General features: G+C 44.2%; 1 protein-coding gene and 1 long non-coding RNA gene across 2 annotated transcripts in view; both read left to right on the forward strand.

Moving 5' to 3' along the window:
* The window catches only part of LOC138965273 (peroxisomal acyl-coenzyme A oxidase 1-like), a 30,082-nt gene that overhangs the window by 5,459 nt on the left and 4,011 nt on the right, over nt 1-20,612 (forward strand). The window contains exons 5-14 of the mRNA XM_070337393.1: nt 608-727; nt 1,415-1,530; nt 7,564-7,733; nt 8,395-8,557; nt 9,064-9,254; nt 12,782-12,952; nt 18,445-18,550; nt 19,151-19,303; nt 19,687-19,757; nt 20,263-20,398. Of these exons, the coding sequence (XP_070193494.1) occupies nt 608-727; nt 1,415-1,530; nt 7,564-7,733; nt 8,395-8,557; nt 9,064-9,254; nt 12,782-12,952; nt 18,445-18,550; nt 19,151-19,303; nt 19,687-19,757; nt 20,263-20,398 (1,397 nt within the window). The remainder of the gene's footprint in view (nt 1-607; nt 728-1,414; nt 1,531-7,563; nt 7,734-8,394; nt 8,558-9,063; nt 9,255-12,781; nt 12,953-18,444; nt 18,551-19,150; nt 19,304-19,686; nt 19,758-20,262; nt 20,399-20,612) is intronic.
* LOC138965274 (uncharacterized) lies at nt 14,552-17,479 on the forward strand. The gene is made up of 3 exons (XR_011455390.1): nt 14,552-15,347; nt 16,797-16,874; nt 17,269-17,479. It is a non-coding gene; the product is annotated as an uncharacterized lncRNA (long non-coding RNA).

Genomic DNA, 20,612 nt, shown 5'->3' on the forward strand with positions numbered 1-20,612 from the left:
TCAGTGCATGTGTTCTCTCCACCTTGACCCTCGGATGTGGTCAGTTACAATGCTTACTGTGAGTGGCAGTGGGCAAGTCAGTAGATATGTTCTCTGGTCAGTTACAATGCTTACTGTGAGTGGCAGTGGGCAAGTCAGTAGATATGTTCTCTAAAGTGCTGTTCATTTGGCAGACTTTCTACCAGCTTTCAAGCAATCTTAATCGGCACCAAGTCAAATCAAAAGTGTCGCCCATGTGAACAGCACAAACGCTCAAACTAGTTTTAAGTGGCGATTCTCGGCAGACTTGAAGGCCGGTTCAGCTATCGGAGCTATACCTCCCAATGTGAGAAGAGCAGTTTAGTTAGAGCTAACCAATCAGTAAGCGCTATAAGGAAAGTTGGCGCAAAATCTGCGCTAAGTCACGGCCCAGTACGAGTTTTCGAATTGCGGCTAAAACTGTCCTTAATTGTTGGGGCGGTTCACATGGCAGACTTTTCGTCGTCTTGGCCTCAACAACTCGAAAGCAATTTCAAACCAACGAAAGTTGGGGAAAAGTTGGTTGAAAGTCTGACATGTGGACGGCACTTTAGATGTGGTCTGTGACAACGCTTGCTGTGTGTGTCAGTGGGAAAGTCGTCCAACATGGCCATAGTGCTGGCCCAGCTGATACTGGACGGTGACCACTGCGGTCTGCAGCCTTTCCTTGTGCCGCTCAGGAGTCTGGACGATCACACCCCTCTGCCAGGTATTTCTTGACTTTTGCGCGGTTGAAGTTGAAGGCTTGTAGCTAAAACGGTGTTCTAGAAGATCGAAGGTGTAGCAAAGACCTGTGCGTGTACGTGTACGTGTAGATATTACGTCACCCATGATTCTCTTTTTTCTCCAATGTTCCAAATCATACGTTGTTTTGCTCCCACCAAGACTGCAGATCTTGGCAAATGCGTGGCGTAAAAACTAGATTTGATGACATTACCCGTACACGTGCTGATAAGTGCCACATCTAGATCTGTCTAATAGTGTATGGAGAATGGATGCTTCTGTGTAAAGTGAACAATTCTAAGCACTCATAAATCTCAATATGCTTCCTTGTGCATTTGTGTGTGTGGACTTAAGAGGCCAGGGCGGTAATTGCGATATCTTTTGTTTGAATAGCACAGCAAGGGAAGTAAATGTGTGTTGAACCCTTCTTCAGACAGTCCAAGGTTATATTATGACATGTTCAAGATTATATCAAGAAATGGAAATGTATTGTATGTCTACTTTACGCTTCTGAGGTATGTATTAACTGTCAGTTGTAATTGCCTTGACCTCTTAATTCTCTTAGAAAGTGATATTCCCCTTTTCTTCTGCCTTCGCTTTTTTTTTTTTTCCTTGTATTTTCAATCTGTGTTCTTTGAATTAATTTGTGTGAACAGTGTTCTGACTGTGTCAGGAATCACTGTGGGAGACATCGGCCCGAAGATGGCGCTCAACAGCATCGACAATGGATTCCTCATCATGAAGAACGTCCGCATCCCCAGAGAAAACATGTTCATGAAAAATGCAGAGGTAGGAAATGCATTTCTGTTTGATGATGTTTGGTTTGCTTTTATTTGTGGTTTCTTTGTTTGACCGGGTGAGATGGTCTGTCAAGACTGACAGTAGAAATGGTCTGTTTGACACAAAAAAAAGTGTGTAGCTAGAAGAAAGCCAAACCAAAAATTGGAATACTGTGCCTATATCCAGGTAAGACAGATATACTACATTTTAAACATCCTTTTGATAAGTGATGCAAAGAAAGCAGTCTCAAGCGTGTGTTTTATAGAATGTCTATGTTGACATTAAATTACATCCTTTACCCAACTCACAAATAGCAATTAACTCTAGTTCAGTGCTGGTAACGCTGTACGCGTCCCCTTGGTAACAAGGAAGGCGCCTCTAAAAAAAGAGTGACAGAGACCCGTAAGGGTGTCAAAGCCAGCCCGGAAACGAGGCCCCTTCCGTATGCGTGCGCATAAGCCGCCAACTTATCATTCTCAACTCAGCGCCCAACAGGACTGGTCGCTTTACTGTACGCTCCGACTGTTTTCAGTCTTGTTGCTTGGTCTTCTGACTTTGGCTTCTACCCCTTGGTCTGCCGCCTAGCTGGGTCTGCATCCTTGCCGTTATTGGGTGAGAGATTTCTTGTTTTTGTAACTTTGGCGACATTTTGTCGCATGTTTGTGAACTTATGAAATTTTCTTGAAGAAATATTTTTTCGTGAGTTTGCTTTACCATGGCGGATAGCGTCAAGCCTAAGACTAGTTCGAGACAGGCTTCGGCTACTACTTCTCCTACTGCTAGTTTAGCTTCGTCTAAGTCTTCTTCTAGAAGGGAGAGTGCTGGAAAGGCCGCTTCTTCTTCTGGGTCGGGGATGGATAAATGTCCGAAAGTTGTTGACAAAACTTCGTCCGCCATTTTGTCCGTTGAAAAGGACAAGGTCACGCCTTGTGACAAAAATGTTTCGAATGTGGATAAACATGCTTTGTTGTCGGGGGCCCCTGGCGATTCAGGGTTTTTGCCCTCCGATATTGCGTCTTTGCTTCTGACTATTAGTTCACAGGTTTCGACTTTGGCCGCAGATTTGACGGCGACGAAAGCAGAGTTACGTTCTTCCGTTTCAGCTTCCTCTCTCGCAGGTGCAGCTGTGGCTGCTACTTCGGTGGTCCGGGCTGAGGTTCATGCGTCGCAGCAGGGCGATGGACGTCTTGTGCCCTCGTTGTCTGAGCATGGGCTCTTTGAAGGTATGTCCTCACCACATGGTGCCGGGTTCTCCGGTGCCAGTGGTGTGCGAAAACAGGAGCGAGTAGACCGTGTTCGCGGCGAAAGCACCGAAACCCCCGCCGTTAATCCGCATCGAGCGCTTTCGGTAGAGGCTAGGAGCCCTGTTGTTCGTAGGGATTTGTCATACCACTCTCACTCAGAGTCGGGTCGATCATTTCCCCTTCCGCCCTGGGGGCAGGAAGATGATGGTGTCTCCGGAGCTGACCAGGAGAGTCTCTCTGGGGTTCACCTGCCTGACTGCGATGGCGAGCAGGCTGAAGAGATGGATGAGGGTGCTTCCACGGCTGTGGATGACACCCAACTTAATGTGCCGTTTAAGCTGTCGAGCGCAGTGTCGTCGGCAGCTGAGACGGCTTTTAAGTACTTTCCGGAAGGGGTGGTGCGAAGCAAGCAGAGACTTCCACCACCGCTGTCCGCCTTTGACGATTTTCGGTCCTCCAAGAGTCCGAAGGATCAGTTCCGGTTTCGGGAGTCGTCATCGGTTGCTTATGTCTTGGCACATGTGTTCAAGGGAAGGAATACTCCTGCGGTGCCGTTGTTGGCTCAACACGGAGAGGCACCAGAGGATGTGTTGCCTTGGTTGGCTAAAGCGGGGGAGAGGGCTGTGTCTGGGATTCAGAAACTTAGGCTCACCCCTCGTCCTATCAGTTTGGTCGAGACGTTTGCTTTGCCCGCTACTGTGCTTCCGGTTTCTCCGGAATTGGCTTCTTTGAGGGAGGATGGCTACGGCAACAACAGGGTTGTCCCGTATTCCGAAGCCTCTCTTTTGGCTTTGGAGGAAGCAGGGAGAGCTCAGCTTGAGCTGGCCTCAGTGTCAGAATCGTTGCAGCGGGCCCTTTCTAGGTCTATTGCTTCGTCGTTGGACCCGTTTGAATTTCGTTTTGAAGCGTCTGCACTTGATGTGAGTACTCTTTTTGCCACGCTGGCGAAGGTCACTAGAGAACAGATGGTGATCTCCGCTAACCTTTATGCGCATGCCGTGCATTCAAGAAGGACAGCGTTCTTGACAGGTTCTAGGATTACCAACAAATCCACGATCGAGAGTTTAAAGGTTTCTCCTTTCTCGGAAGGGTCCCTGTTGGGTCAGGCATCTCTTGATGCGCTACAGAGGGAGACCCAGGACGCTAGGGACCTAGCTATAGCCCGTCTCGCTTCTCACGGGTTTTCGAAGCCCCAGAACAAACCACACACGCAATCACAGTCCTCTGCCAAGCCTCAGACTGCTTCGTCTGGTGGTGGCAAGACTCACAAACAATCCTTTGCTTCTTCGAGTAGGGGTCGCGGTGCTCCGTACCCGAAGAGGGGCCAATCTTTTGGTGCCTCTAGGGGGTCGGGGCGTAAGCCTCACCCCCAATGAAGCTCCCCCGAGCAGGCTATCCCGGTAGCCCCCGCACTGGTTGTAGCGGGCGGCCCGTCCAGGGCCCTCACTTCCTGGCTGCAGCTGGTGGACAGCAAGTGGGTTACTGGGATAGTTCGTTCGGGGTTCCGACTTCTCTGGTCAGGAGAAAAAGCACCTCTGACCAGGATAATCCCGCCATGCAAACCTCCAAGAGATCCAGAGGCGAGAGCCGCAGTTCAAGGAGAGGTTTCAGCTCTGCTCTTGAAAGGGGCGATAGAGGAGGTATTGGACCTTCGGTCCCCGGGGTTTTACGGCAGACTTTTCGTTGTGCCAAAAGCCTCGGGGGCTTGGAGACCGGTGCTGGATCTATCTACTCTGAACAAGTATCTCCGAACTGTGAAGTTCACTATGGAGACGCCGACCTCTGTGCGAGAGGCACTTCGCCCAGGCGATTGGGCGACCTCAGTGGACCTCACAGATGCATACTTTCATGTCTTGATGCATGTAACAGACAGAAAGTGGTTGCGCTTCCGCTGGGGCGAAAAGGCATATCAGTTCAGGGCTCTCCCGTTTGGCCTTTCTCTCGCACCATGGATCTTCACCATCGTGGTGCGACAACTTTGCTCTCTGCTGAGAAAGGAGGGCATTCGTCTGCGAGCCTACTTGGACGACTGGCTGATCCTCAATCAGGACAGGGATCTGTGCCATGTTCATACTTGCAAGGTCCTCAGGCAGGCCGCTCAGCTCGGATTCTCCGTAAACCTGGGCAAGTCGGAACTGATTCCATCACAGAATTTCACTTACTTAGGGATGGAGTTCGACACTCTCAGTTGGACTGTCCGCCCGTCTCAGAAGAGGGTGTCCAAGCTTCAAGACTTGCTTCGTGCGCTTCACGGAGAGAATCTGGCCAGTGTACGGGTTTTGACATCGGTACTTGGCCAGATGGAGTCTATGGCTACTCTTATCCCACTGGGCAGGGTGCACAAAAGGCCTTTTCAGGCTGCCCTTCAGTCTCGGTGGGATCAGTCTACCCAGGGTTGGGACACTCAGGTTTCGCTGGAGACCTGGTTTTTCGAGACCACGCAGGTCTGGCTCCTCCCCTGGGTTTTACAGGGAGTTCCGATAGTTTGCCCGTCTCCAGAGAACGAGCTCTTCACCGATGCTTCTCTGATGGGGTGGGGGGCTCACCTGGGGGAGCATGTGGCGTCGGGGGTGTGGGACTTGTCTCAACCTTCACGTCACATCAACGCGCTGGAGTTGGAGGCTGTTTCGTTGGCGCTCCAAGCTTTTCTGCCTTTCGTTCAGAACAGTCATGTCAGACTGCACACCGACAACATGACAGTTGCGGCTTATGTGAACAGGCAGGGCGGAACGAGATCCCGCAGTCTCTCAGACAGGGCGTGCCTCATCCTAAAGTGGTGCGTTTCGCATCACATTCTGCTGTCAGCCATCTTTCTGAAGGGAAGCTTGAACGTCCTGGCGGACGCACTGAGCAGGGGGGACAAGGTGGTCCATTCAGAGTGGACCCTGTCTCATCAGTCCCTGCACCGACTTTGGGTACAGATACAGAAGCCGCAAATCGACTTGTTTGCGACTCGTTATTCAGCGAGGCTTCCTCTGTTTGTTTCCCCCTTCCCGGATCCTCTGGCGTGGGGCGTGAACGCTCTGGAAATGGACTGGTCCAATCTGACAGCTTACGCCTTCCCTCCGTTTTGTCTGTTGGGCAAAGTTCTCAGGAAGGTCGACTTGGAGAGACCAGCGCTGGTTCTGGTTGCCCCATTTTGGCCAAGCCAGCACTGGTTCCCGGACTTGCTGCGACTGGCGGTTCGACCGCCTATCCCCATCGCAGTAAGAAAGGGAGAACTCTTGCAACCCAGGTCAGGCATTCATCACGAGAACCCTCAGGCGTTAAACCTTCACGGTTGGATACTGTCAGAAGCTCTTTGCTTAAGGCAGGGGCCTCTTCGGCCACGGTAGACTTTGTGAATCATGCTCATAGGAAATCGACCAGTTCGGTCTACTCGTCTCACTGGGCCTCCTGGGTTAAATGGTGTGAGCTGAACAGAGTTAAGCCCTTGGCACCTAGGTCTATGCAGGTAGCCAATCATTTGGCTTGGCTAGCAGGGCAGGGGGGGTCAGCATCTTCCCTTCGTGTGCGAAGGTCCGCTATTTCTTCAACGTTACGACAACTGGGTCATAAGATTTCTCTTGATGGGGTCATCTCCAGCGTTATTAAGGGTGCCTCTCTTAAGGCCGCGCGCGAGAAATCTCCTCTCCCTGCCTGGGATTTGTTACTTGTTTTGCGTTACTTGGCTTCTAACGAGTTCGAACCTATTCATTCAGCCAGTTTGGTTAATCTGACGCGCAAGGCAGTTTTTCTTACTTTGCTTGCTACATCTCGTAGAGGTAGTGAAGTTCATGCCTTTTCCGGCTTAGCTAAGGATATCTCAACCGAAAAAGATGGTTCTATTTCGCTCAAATTCAGGCCGGAGTTTTTAGCTAAAAATCAGAAACCGGGCCATATTTCGCCTGTCATTAACATTCCTGCCTTGAGCAACATTCTTGCTCCTGGAGACCCAGACATCGTTAACTGTCCGGTTAGAACGCTTAGCAGTTACCTGTCTCGAACTCAGTCCATTCGTTCTGAAAGTCAAAAATTGCTTTTCATTTCGCTTAATACGGCAAGGAGTAAAGACATCGCGAAAGTGACTTTAACCAAGTGGGTCTCCACTTTGATCAGGCATGCTTACGCCTGGTGGCATATTCAGTCTGGCGAAGTTAGGGCTGTTCTTCCCATGACTTCAGCAAGGACTCATGAGGCTAGGGCGTGGGCCTCCTCGGTGGCTGTGCTCCGTTCAGGCCGCTTGGCCGAAGTTTTGGAGGCAGCCTATTGGAGATCTGAGGATGTTTTCGTGAACTATTACCTCAGGGACATCTCCTCTCTGCGTCAGGATGGCAGTTTTGCGCTACCTGCCATGGTAGCCGCAGGGCAAGTCATTCTTCATTGAATTTTGGTAAGTCCCGCCACCTATAGTAGCAATCTGCTATTTGTGAGTTGGGTAAAGGATGTAATTTAATTTCAAATTTTAGAAATAAATTTTCATTTAATTAATACTTACCCAACTCACAACGTTTATTCCCTCCCACCTCCCCGCTGTGGTTGGTACTGGGGTCTAAAAAAGAGTGAGTTGGGCTTCGTTTCGAATGATAAGTTGGCGGCTTATGCGCACGCATACGGAAGGGGCCTCGTTTCCGGGCTGGCTTTGACACCCTTACGGGTCTCTGTCACTCTTTTTTTAGAGGCGCCTTCCTTGTTACCAAGGGGACGCGTACAGCGTTACCAGCACTGAACTAGAGTTAATTGCTATTTGTGAGTTGGGTAAGTATTAATTAAATGAAAATTTATTTCTAAAATTTGAAATTTAATGTTCATACTGCAGGTAACGCGGGAAGGTCAGCTGATGATGCGCGGCGTGGACAAAGCCAACTACGCCACAATGATCTTGGTCAGGGTCAAGATCGTCCACTGGGCGTACGAGGGCCTCAGTGACGGAGCCACGACTGTCATCAGATACAGTGCCGTCAGGCGACAGTCTTCGCTCAAACCTGGGTCAGTATACTATGCTGTGTGTGTGTGTGTGTGTGTGTGTGTGTGTGTGTGTGTGTGTGTGTGTGTGTGTGTGTGTGTGTGTGTGTGTGTGTGTGTGAATGAGGCTCTTAGCGACAGAGCCACCACTGTCATTGGGTACAGTGTTGTCCCGTGACAGTCTTCACTTAAACCTGGGTCAGTATGCTGTGTGTGTGTGTGTGTGAACTTCTGCATATTAATGCTTTGTATGATTCTATTAATAAACACAGAATTAGGCAGATGAGGATGTATTTTGAGCAGTGACCAAATGGATGTGATCGCAAGTTTGTAGTGAAAATCCTGTTTGTAGAGATTTATGATAAGGCACTCTGTGAAAATATGCACATGATGAATCTTAAGTTCTGTGGTATTTGTGACCGTTGCACTTGTTTCCAACTTTGCTGTGTGAGTGCATCAGTCTACATCTGTCTATGTGAGTTCTGTGGCTGTATATGGATTTACGTCATTTTATGATGTTGCGGTAGGACTGAAACTTGATGGGTTTTTTTGTCAGAGAGAAGGAAGAACAGGTGCTGAACTGCCAGTTACAGCAGTACTAAGTGCTGCCTGTCTGGCATTAGCCTATGCCTTCCTCGTGGCGTACCACTGTCCGTTAACACTGTCTTTATGTTGCAACTTTCAGAGAGAAGGAAGAACAGGTGCTAAACTACCAGTCTCAGCAGTACAAGATACTGCCAGCCCTGGCCTCAGCATATGCCTTCCTCATGGCGTACCACTGTCTGCATCGTCACTACAGCCGCGTGTATGCACAACTCATGGACGGAAACACCTCTCATTTAGCTGAGGTTTGAGGCTTTTCTTGGCTGATTTTTGTTTTGTTCTTTTGGTGGTGGTGGTGGTGGTGTTGTTGTTGTTGTTGCTGTTGTTGGTTATGTTGTTGTTGTTGCTGTTGTTGTTGTTGTTGTTGTTTGTTTTCATACAATACTGGGATTTTTTTTACTGGTACAAGAATAAAGATAGCTTAACCAATAATTAAAAGAGTTAAGAGAGAGAAAACACGGATCCGATTTCTGCCCATCAAAGACAGGTAATCACCACTCTTCTTTATTACCTCGTTGAGTTAGGTATGGGAAACAGATTTTATACAGGTGTCTCCATCTTTTACATATTTCTCAATAAAACTAGCGGAGAGTACATGATGAATTTTCCGTTGTTTCAGTGATTTATCTAAAATCAGACGGCAAGCTGCAAAAAAAACGACCGCTACATGTATGTCCTTGATCTAATAATCATATGAAGTAACATACATGGTACAAGAAATTGTGAAATTGAAAACTCTTTTCTGTTCCAGCTTCACTGTCAGACGTCTGCGATCAAGGCCTACACCTCGGACGTCACAGTTCGTTTGCTGGAAATCTGCCGACAGTCCTGTGGTGGTCATGGTTACCTGCTGTCTGGGGGCATCGGATTGCTCTGCAGCAGTGCTCTCCCTTTGGTCACTGTGGAGGGAGAGAACTCTGTGTTGTATCAGCAGACGGCAAGGTATGTCTGGGTTTTCAGTTATACTGTGGATTTGTTTTTTCATCAAGAGGTTTGATTAGGCTATTTCCCATGAAGCTTGAAAATCTGTGCGAACGCAAAAGAAGAAGAAGAAAGCGAACGCAGAAGAAAGTCTGTGGTTGGGTTTTGTTTTCTTAATTATTTATGCATCACATGTGCTGAAAAATTTGTGGCTGCAGTTTGAACATTGATTCCTTGTTTCAGCTACATCAAATGGAAGCAAGAATCAGTAAGTGAAAGAGTAATACGTTGTTTTTATCCATCCTCCAAAGACAGAGAGTGGCTGCCTGTGAGTGGCAGGGGCACGTTTCATGATATTGAGGATTGCAGTTTCCCTCTCACACACAATATTCCAAAATAATAAATAGTCAAACAGGGGCCAAAAACCAGTTTGCACCAAGAGTTCAACTTTTTATCTATCCAAAACAGTAAAAAAAATTATATGAACATTCGTATTTCCAAGATGATTGGCGTTCCAAGACGCTATATCCTAAAACCCCAAAACATGCTTTTACAACTTCAGTGCATAATAACTGCCCAAAGGTGCTGTTTAAAGCAACCTTTGATAATAATTTTTAACATACTCCTTGAACACATTAATAAAAACGGTTAACTTGCAAATAAAAGGGACAGTAATGATCAGAACAATGGTAAGATAAAGGACGCTACTTATATTTTGTACATTTTTTATCTTTATCGTTTCCTGTAGACCTCAGAAGTTCTAACCAGCTTAAGAAATCATTCTAAAATCGAAAAACAAACATCTATACAGTTTGTACGCAAAGTAGATTGATATTTGACACAGTCACACAGACATACGTGGGCTATGGGGCAACCCTACCCCCTAAATTTGAAAACGGGGTCAATTTCTTAACTGCATGCATTCAGCAAAACAATCCCTAAAAATTTATTTTTTTCACAAATGAACTTATGACTTTAGAAAAGCATTCAAAAATGCATATATACAACGCTTTTTCTTTGGTCCCAATTCAAGGGGGTGTGCTATTCTCAGGTAACACTGTGAACGCTCAAATGAGACTTGGTCACATGTCAAAATAGTAATCCCCCCTGTTGTTCATGGTTCGTTGGTGGGATTTTTTTTATCTGAGCCATTGGCAAGCATGAAATGTCATCAACATTAGGAAAGACATAGTATCTCCCATTGTCTTTTGCGCGCAAACACTTCACACAGATCTCCTCTCGATCTGGCCCATCAGGGAAATGGGTTGACTTGGGGATGATCACCGCCCTGTATCTCTCCACCTTTCCATCCATGCTGACAAAGTCAGCGGTCACAAAGTCCCCAACTTGAATGTCTCACTGTGGGACAAAGAACCTGGTTTTCACGACTGGCACCACGCGGCATCCAGTGGCGTGTTGTGGGTAGACGTCCATTGATTTTGATAATAATTTTTATATTTTTAATTTTCAGACCTTGTTTTTAATCCGAATATAACATATTTATATGTTTTTGGAATCAGAAAATGATGAAGAATAAGATGAACGTACATTTAGATCGTTTTATAAAAAAATAATTTTAATTACAATTTTCAGATTTTTAATGACCAAAGTCATAAACTAATATTTACGCCACCAAGCTGAAATGCAATACCGAAGTCCGGCCTTTGTCGAAGATTGCTTGGCCAAAATTTCAATCAATTTGATTGAAAATTGAGGGTGTGACAGTGCCGCCTCAACTTTTAAAAAAAAGCCGGATATGACGTCATGAAAGACATTTATCGAAAAAAAGAAAAAAACATCCGGGGATATCATACCCAGTAACTCTCATGTCAAATTTCATAAAGATCGGTCCAGTAGTTTACTCTCAATCGCTCTACACACACACACGCAGACACACACACACACACACACTCACACACACACACACAGACACACATACACCACGACCCTCGTCTCGATTCCCCCTCTATGTTAAACATTTAGTCAAAACTTGACTAAATGTAAAAAGAAAAAAAAAATTCAAAAAAATGGGATAGCGGCGAAACGGGATTGCGCCAAAATGGGATGCGGTAGTAAAATGACGCTTGGCTTGTTAAATGTCGCCAAAATGGGACGGCGGCAAAACGGGATTGCACGTAAATGGGATATTGCGCGAATTATAAACGAAGGAGTAGGCCCTAAGTTTCTCGTACGAGATGTTTACTGGGAGTAAATATTTGGGGAGTAAAAATTTAGTTCCTTGTGAGTTCTTTTTTCGTACAAGATTTTTACCGGAAGTTTACTCCGTCTGAGTCAATTTTTCGTGGAGTAAAAATTTTGTGTTACACCGGTTCATGACCGTTGTGGTAACGAGCGCACATTGTTGTCTCTATATATTGTGTTCCTACGAATCGAAAGTACGATCGCCAAGCCAGTCTGTCATTGAAGGCAACGTTCGATATTTCCGTCTGTCAGCGTTGCCAACGTTCGACAGATTTTACTACTGTTACTCACAAACTTTCAATTTACACAATGAAATGCCAATAACATGTACACACAAGAATGGGAGACGAAGGGAAAACCTACTAGCGATTGAAATTATGCAAACGAACTCACAAATCCCTCACTTTCCGAATGCAAACGCTGCAAATCCGTATGCGTGCGTCGCTGTGCCGAACGTTGGGTTGACGAACGTTGCTGACAGACGCAACAAAACTTGATCAAAAGGCACTAAAAACGATTAAATGTTTTACTCACTGGGTATCGCATTCCTCTTTTTCTTCCTGCAGACGATATGAAGCGGTTGAAACGTCGTTTCCGATTAAAGGCTCGGTTATTTCCGTTAAAAACGAAGTTTGCCGAACGTGTGATTCAGTCTACAGACACCGGTCGGATCACAACAAAAATGTTCATTCTTTGCGATTTTGTGATACTGTTGATGATACACCTGCTTTCCAGTGAAGAACATCAATAAAATGATGTTCACAAGCAAGAATAACAGACAAAAGCACGCGATGTGTAAAATTAGGCTTTGCTTTGCAAACAAAGCACGTGTTTTTTTTTACTGACAGACACTTTCGGTGGTGATTGAAAATTTTTCCAGATACGGTTTTATGCTCCCATTTGATATTGTTTCCCTATTTTCTCTAGTCAGAGACTAACCTTGTATATTAATTGAATTAATAACCCCATTATCATAAGTTTTGTGTGTTATTTTTGTGTCTGTTGAATCACACTTTGAGATGGGGTCATGTGACAGAAGGAAATGGTGTCTGTCAGGATTCACACGTTCGCTTCGAAAAACGCGCTCAAATAATTGCTCAAACACAAACATTTTAGCTTTTATTTATTTTTTTGTATTGCAAATACCATACTTACTCATGCCAAGCAGAAAAAATGATGAAAATCAACACAGTAAGCAAGTAATTTGAAGGCAAAGTTTACACACATCAAAGAGTCTGATTACCGTGAAACCTGCCCAGGGAGTTTTAAAACGACCGTAATCATCTACGCAGATGAACATGAAGAGAAACACTATTGACAGATGTGTATGTATACTCTTTCATCAGGTACCTAATGAAGCAGGTAGCCAAGGCAGTTGTGGGAGAGAAAACGTCAGAAGCTGTTGCCTATCTGCACATCAAGGACTCGGGCCCAGACCCAGGCAACATGCTGCGCAGCGCTGCAGACTGTCTCAATCTGGACACCTTGGTGCACCTGTACCGACACATGGCATGCAGGTACTGTTCACCTCTGGGAGAGACAAGTCATTTTCAGGCGCAGAGGAGAATATAACGAGACGAGAGAAAGTTCCTTAGGTATGATCATTCATTAAAAGAGGTAAATTCCTCATACAGTGGAACCCCTCACAACGACCCCCCTCTCTAAGGACTACCCCGCCACAACGACCCTTGTTTTTTTAACCGATGTGTTTCCTTATATAGTTGTCACCAGTGCAGCGACCACCCCGCTCTAACGTCTAAGGACCGACCTAACAGCTTGTGTAACGACTTTGTCAGACAAAGCCAAGACTCAGTCAGCGTAACGCATCACTGACAAACCGGTTATAACCAGTTATAACCGTCTTGCGTAAGCAAAGGCACTAATTAACCGCTGAGAGGTGTGATGGTTGGGTGGGCTGAGTAAACATCACAAACCAATCATCGAGAAAACAAACTCACGTGACCAACACACACCGTTCAATTCAGTCAGAATAGACAGTCTTTGGACAGAAGAGCAGTGGAGATCGACATGGCGTCTACAAAGAAAAGAAAATATTTAACCCTCGAAAATCGAGTGAATGTTGTGAACAGACACAAAAAGGGAGAAACTGCCATCGCGATTGCAAAAAGTCTTGATGTTGGAAAATCGCAAATTCAAAGAATTATCCAACTCCAAGAAAACATTCTGAAAAAGGTGGGGAAGTGGTGACAAGGCAGTGAACGCACTCACCATGCACTGACATCATACGAAAGCAGCCACACAAACACAGCACAGAGGCAGAGGCAGGTGTGCAGATGCTTTGTGAGAATAAGCGTTGAAAACCAGTTTGAATAAAAAACCAGCAGATAGAGCCGCATGTCATAATCATTCTTCTTGTCTGGCTTTATTGACTGCATGCCGATCTTGTGGCAGTGACTTTTCACTCTTCAGTCGGACTGTACACAAACCGCTCTCACTCTCCCTCGGCCTCGCTGACTACCCTAAGCCCTGACAACTGATCCTTGGAACTTGTTTGGAAGAGTACACCTCTCTATTTCTCTCCAATGCTCTTCCTGCTGACTTCAGTGACACCGGACACCCCACTGAGTTTAGCCAGCTACCCCCCCCCCCCCCCCCTCTCTCTCTCTCAGTTTCTCCCCCCAGCCATGTACTGTTTGGTGCTGTGGCCAGAGAGGTGTCACCGGCTAATTGAGGCCAGCTGCACTGTTCACTCAGAGCAAAACTAGTTGACTGTGTCTAACTTTTGACAAAGCAACACAACTGAAGGGTTCACAGATTAGGTAACCGACTCACTGGTCAAGGCTGCAGGGAAACAAGAGTATCTTGTCAATGAAAGAGGTTACACACAGATACGCGATGCTGAGAACGGTGGCCGATTTTTCACTCTTTCTCTGTGACTTTCTTTGTGGCCCCGCCCCCTCCCTCTGTAAGGACCCCCCTCCATAAGGACCGATTTTTGTCAACATTTTCAAGGTCGCTAGAGAGGGGTTCCACTGTACACTCTTTTAATTTATTCAACAAGCTTTTTTTAATAGTTTGTTTTAGTGTGTTTCATGAATAGCAATAATGGTCATTGCTAAAGCATCCATGAGTATTTGGGTCACTCTCCTGGAAACTGGTCAGTCGGGACAGCGTACAAAAACATTTAAATAAACAACAAAATAATTACTTTCCTTTATTTTTATGTGTTTTGTTGTCTTCAGTGTTATTTGGAGCAACAGTGTGAACAAGAACTAAAGCGTTTGTAAATTCTGTGATTTGCTTTGCACTGCAGAAGCTCTGAAATCGCCACTTTTTCCATTCGAAAGTGTGACATGCTATCTCTGCACATACACATGCCTCAAATTTACCCATTTGATAACACATTTTTCTACAATTGTTGCAAATTCCTGTGTATGAATTTGATTTCACCCGCCCGATGCGCCCAAACGATCTTTTGATAATAACTTGGTTGCATTTGACCATGTAGAAACAATCGTCTCGCACGTCACGCCTGGTGTCCTATTTTTAGCTTCAACGCCATGCCCAAACATAACTTGTGCATACTGTTTCAGGGGATGGATAATTCTACTCTGACATAGTAAAATATTCGATGTCGTTAATCGCGATTGAATGAGATTCAAGTTGAGTCTGTAAAGCAAGTTTAATGAGATGTTCTGATAGATCTGCAAGTGGTGTCCGAAAATTTGCGATACGTGTGAGCACATTGCAGAACTATTTTCTGGCAAACTTGCGATCTTTCAACCCATTCGCGCATGAATATAAGGGAGTCCCTGTGGGGGTTACACGGTGCAAACGTGTTTTCGTACAATCGAGCACGCGGTTAGACGCAGGAAAACTTTGTTGTTGCGGGGTCCGCGCCAAAGTTGACGACAGACGTGCGAGACGGTACATGTGATCACAACCTTTGAGGTAAGTTTGAGCTTTACGACGGCTCTATTTTTACTATTTTGCGTGTAGAACTTAAACCACTAATATGATTTTGTCATGTTTACAAACTGAATTCGAAAAAAATGCCTTTCTGTCAGAAAAACGCAACCAAGTGGCAAATTCATGGGTAGAGTAGATCTAGGTACAGTCCAACGTGAAAAGAAGTTTTCGTTTTTTATGATTGTTTTGCGCCTCTTGTTAGTTTATTTTCTATTTTTTTAAATGAAGATTAGATCATGTGGTTCAGGTTCATTTGTTTTGTTGAGAATCTCAAGAAATAACGTTTGAATCTCTCATCATAGCCAGAGCTGTCTCGTTCGTATAGCAGACGCCATTGCTGCTTTCCGCATGCGGTGTCAGCGATGCGTGCGGGGCAGAAATTATGACAGATACTGGCATTTTCATTTGCACTGGAGCAGATTTTACACAGCGTGTAGTCATTTTTACATTTAGTCAAGTTTTGACTAAATTTTTTAACATAGAGGGGGAATCGAGACGAGGGTCGTGGTGTATATGTGTGTGTGTGTGTCAGTGCGTGTAGAGCGATTCAGAGTAAACTACTGGACCGATCTTTATGAAATTTTACATGAGAGTTCCTGGGCATGATATCCCCAGATGTTTTTTTTCTTTTTTTGGATAAATGTCTTTGATGATGTCATATCCGGCTTTTTGTAAAAGTTGAAGCGGCACTGTCACACCCTCATTTTTCAATCAAATTGATTGAAATTTTGGCAAAGCAATCTTCGACGAAGGCCGGACTTTGTGTTGCATTTCAGCTTGGAGGCTTAAAAATTGATTAATGACTTTGGTCATTTAACATTTGAATTGTAATTAAAATTTTATTTTTTATAAAACGATCCAAAACTACGTTCATTTTATTCTTCATCATTTTCTGATCCAAAAACATATAAATATGTTATATTCGGATTAAAAACAAGCTCTGAAAATTAAAAATATAAACATTATGATTAAAATTAAATTTCGGAAATCGATTTAAAAACAATTCCATCTTATTCCTTGTCGGTTCCTGATTCCAAAAACATATAGATATGATATGTTTGGATTAAAAACACGCTCAGAAAGTTCAAACGAAGAGAGGCACAGAAAAGTGTGCTATGCAGCACAGCGAAACCACTACCGCCCTAAACAGGCTCGTCAGTTTCACTGCGGTCATTGTTAAAAAATGCAGTGCGTTCAGTTTCATTCTGTGAGTTCCACAGCTTGACTAAATGTAGTAATTTCGCCTTACGCGACTTGTTGTTTCTTTGTGTTACGAGGATGTGTTCAGGACAGAACCACTCTGATTTCCAATGTGTGTATCTTGGGATCTTGACGGTTGTAACATGCACTGTTATGTACCTCAATGTGCGATGTAAAGCTGTGGTAGCAAATAAAATATCTGACTCCAACTGTTGCATACTTTTTTTTCAGATGCCAGGATGCTGCTAATGCTCCTATCCTTTCTGCCAGTCCAGTCAATGCTGATCCAGGAGCAGATCAGAGAGACCGGTATGTTTCTACTGTAAATAATTGTTTTAACATGTTTTTCATTAATCTGAATCTTATTATACTGGAATGACTTTGCTTGCATGCAGTCATTTTTTTTTTTTTTTTTTTTTTTGTCTCCATACTGATTTGTGCAGACATTCCTAGCAAAGTCTTTCCATGGCATGGTAAGTGCAGGTTACATATGGAATCAATTACATTTATACATGTATTTCAAGTACCAAATTACCCCTAGTTGGTATGAATGGAGAGCTTCAGTTGTCTGCTTTTCTGAGGTAGACATTTCCAAGTTTATTGGTGTCACTTGCTCCTTGTATTTTTAATTCATGATGTAAACCTTTTCAGTTACTATTTTTAATTTTTCTATTTTAAGAAAGGTTCATTTGTTTGTCCACAGATTGACACACTGGATGGGAATGGGGTGGTTGTCCGTTTACTTAGGAAACAAGGATCATCGTTTGTGTGGCCTGCTGTGGAGGAGATATTTTTTGTGAAGTTTGAGGAAGTAGTTGAGGTGCTGCCTGTCCCAACTCTTGACAGACGTGGCAGACACACATTTCAATAAAAAGTTGTTTCGTTTTGACTGAAATAAACCCATGGTTAACTGATATTGGTGTCTGTGTTTGTTTGCGGTGTCCATGGTTACACGCGAGACGTTCTGTGTCATTTGATGAATATCTGCATGTATTACCAAGATTTTTCAAAGTATGTCCATATTCTTGTTTTAAATATTCATGGAGATTCTTTAAATCATACAATTTTGCAGATAGCAATATCTGATCACTTGCTGGAAAGGTTTTCTGTAAATGAGGAAATTGTTGATCTGGCGTCCTCATAGTAATCCCCCCATTATGTAAGTGTATGGTATATTTTGAAACTTCTGGTACTTCTATGAAGCAATTTCTATTGTATCTCATTGGAAATTGCATGATAATCACTTGTATTTTTTATGATAAGAGTAAAAATGTGCCTCTAATGGTGTTCTGTGTTACACGCGAGACGAGGCAACCTTCAACACATTATCTTAAATTACAACATTTCCAAAAGTTTATCTTGCTTTTCAAAACCTTGTGTTGGAAAGTTGAGATGTTAAACAAACCAAACACACCAAAATATTTCAATTTTGACTAACTTTATTTTTGGGCACTCAAGTCACACATCTGACCAGTTTTCAGGAGAGTGACCCAATTTCAAAATACCAGATCATACATTGCAGATGTAATGAACTCCATTTGATGTTGTGATTTAGTGTTATGACCGGTGCAGCCAGACAGCTACAGATCGCCATGGTGATGACCTTGTATCATGTTGTGATTCAGTGTTGTGACCATGGTGATGACCTCATATCATATTGTGTTTCAGTGTTGTGACCCTGGTGATGACCTCATATCATGTTGTGTTTCAGTGTTGTAACCATGGTGATGACCTCAAATCATGTTGTTTCAGTGTTGTAACCATGGTGATGACCTCATAGCATGTTGTGTCAGTGTTGTGACCATGGTGATGACCTCATAGCATGTTGTGTTTTAGTGGTGTGACCATGGTGATGACCTCATAGCATGTTGTGTTTCAGTGTTGTGACCGGTGCAGCCAGACAGCTACAGATCGCCATGGAGCAAGGGGCAGAGCAGCACGTAGCCTGGAACAACAACATGGTCAGCCTCATCCGAGCGGCAAAGGTGAGTCTCTCAATGCCCACTTTGGATGAAAACCATTGCCTGCAAGTTGTTGAGAAGGCTGATTTGCTGCACTGCAGTACAGATGGAGGCATCCTTTAACAGTGTGTGTGTGTGTGTGTGTGTGTGTGTGTGTGTGTGTGTACAAAATTGATCTTTGCCACCTGAGTGTATACCACAAATCTGTGAAATTTGTAGTTGGCAGTTTTCCTGATTCAAGCTAACATTGGTTTTGTTGTTGTTGATAGAAACCAGAATAATTAATGAAACATACTGGTTTGGTAACTTATGTTAATGTTTAATTCACATCCCTGACAAGTGTTGATGCCTGTGAGGATGTTAAGTTCCGTCACCTGGTGTATGTGAAGATAGTTAGTTAGCTGTTGCTTTTCGGGTCCAGCGGACCATAATAGGCCAAATTAGGACCCCATGTGAAGATAGTGAAATGTATGAGTCATTAAAGATGATGACATGCTTGACACAGTGTCTTTGTTCTCGTGTCACTGCTCCAGGTTCACAGCCAGCTGTACAGTGAAATGTATGAGTCGTTAAAGATGATGACATGCTTGACACAGTGTCCTTGTTCTCATGTCACTGCTCCAGGTTCACAGCCAGCTGTACGTGGTGGAAGCCTTCGTAGCGGAGATCAGACAACTCAGCAAGACTGCTAGCGTCAGCCTGGTGTCAGTGCTTACCTCCCTTTGTCAGTTTTACACTCTGCATAGCATTGTGGAGAATGCCGGCAACTTTTTGGCAGTGAGTGTTTCTTTTGATGGAGAACGTGGGTGTTTCTCAATATTTGCTTGCAAGATCCTAGTATTTATCTTCATTATTTTCAGAAAAATGAATAGTATGTGCCTTGAAATAGTACAAATTATTGTTTGGTGTGTGTGTGTGTGTGTGTGTGTGTGTGTGTGTGTGTGTGTGTGTGTGTGTGTGTGTGTGTGTGTGTGTGTGTGAGAGAGAGAGAGAGAGAGAGGACATTTCCTTGCAAAACCAGGATTGTCTGAGATACTTAATGCAGTTTAAAAGTGTTCACATCATGTTTGTAAAAGTACTTCCGTTATTGACAGAGTGCCTTGCATATTATATTTGTCCCATGAGCCTGGTTGATTTTGAAAATTTTCTAAACTTTTCAGACACAGACGATAACGCCAGATGAGCTGGAAGTGATTCGCAAAGCCGAGCTGCAGGTCATGGCTGCTGTCAGGTAGGTACTGTACTGAGGGGTGTGTTATGGACTTCAGGACCGTAAGTCATAGGAATTACCAAGAACTTGAGCCCATAAGACATTTACAAGCTAAATCCACATAACTGTCATTTCTCTTCTTCTTCTTCGTTCATGGGCTGAATCTCCCACGATCACTCAAGTTTTTAGCACGAGTGGATTTTTACGTGTATAACCGTTTATACCGCGCCGTTCAGGCAGCATACGCCGATTTCAGGGGAACTGTCATTTGACAGAGAGCGTTCTAAAATGGACAAAGTTAGTTTAGATCTAGAAGTAACATGAAGTTGATCAGACAGAAATGGCATCACCACCAACAACTTATATGAGAGAGGATATTTCAGAGCTAGTATATGTCTTTAACCACCCCCCCCCCCCCCCCCAGCAAAATATGTCTAGATGGACAGCTAAAGAGAAGATCATTGAGGACAAAATTGCCAACTTTCACTGGAGATTTACAGAGTTTGCACACAATGTTATGTTTCAGACATGACGCAGTCCCACTGGTGGACGCCTTTGACCTGCACGACGTCAGTCTGCACTCGGCTCTTGGTTGCTATGACGGCAACGTCTATGAAAGGCTCTACGCTCTCGCACAAAAAAGCACACTCAACAAGTCACAGGTATGTTGTGAAAAATGGACATGATTTACTCTAGTAGAACCCTCTTAAATCATTTTGAATTTATTTTTATTTTATATTTCTAACCTTAAAAAAAGTTTGAAAATCTTTCAATGTTGTCACGTAGAATAATGTTCTTTTGTGCATTTTTGTGTGTGTTTGCTTTCCAACTACAATTGTATAGTCTTTCGTCAGAGTTTTGCTCACAATGCCTCAA

The sequence above is a fragment of the Littorina saxatilis genome, linkage group LG4 (assembly GCF_037325665.1).
Source record: "Littorina saxatilis isolate snail1 linkage group LG4, US_GU_Lsax_2.0, whole genome shotgun sequence".
Classification (NCBI taxonomy): domain Eukaryota; kingdom Metazoa; phylum Mollusca; class Gastropoda; order Littorinimorpha; family Littorinidae; genus Littorina; species Littorina saxatilis.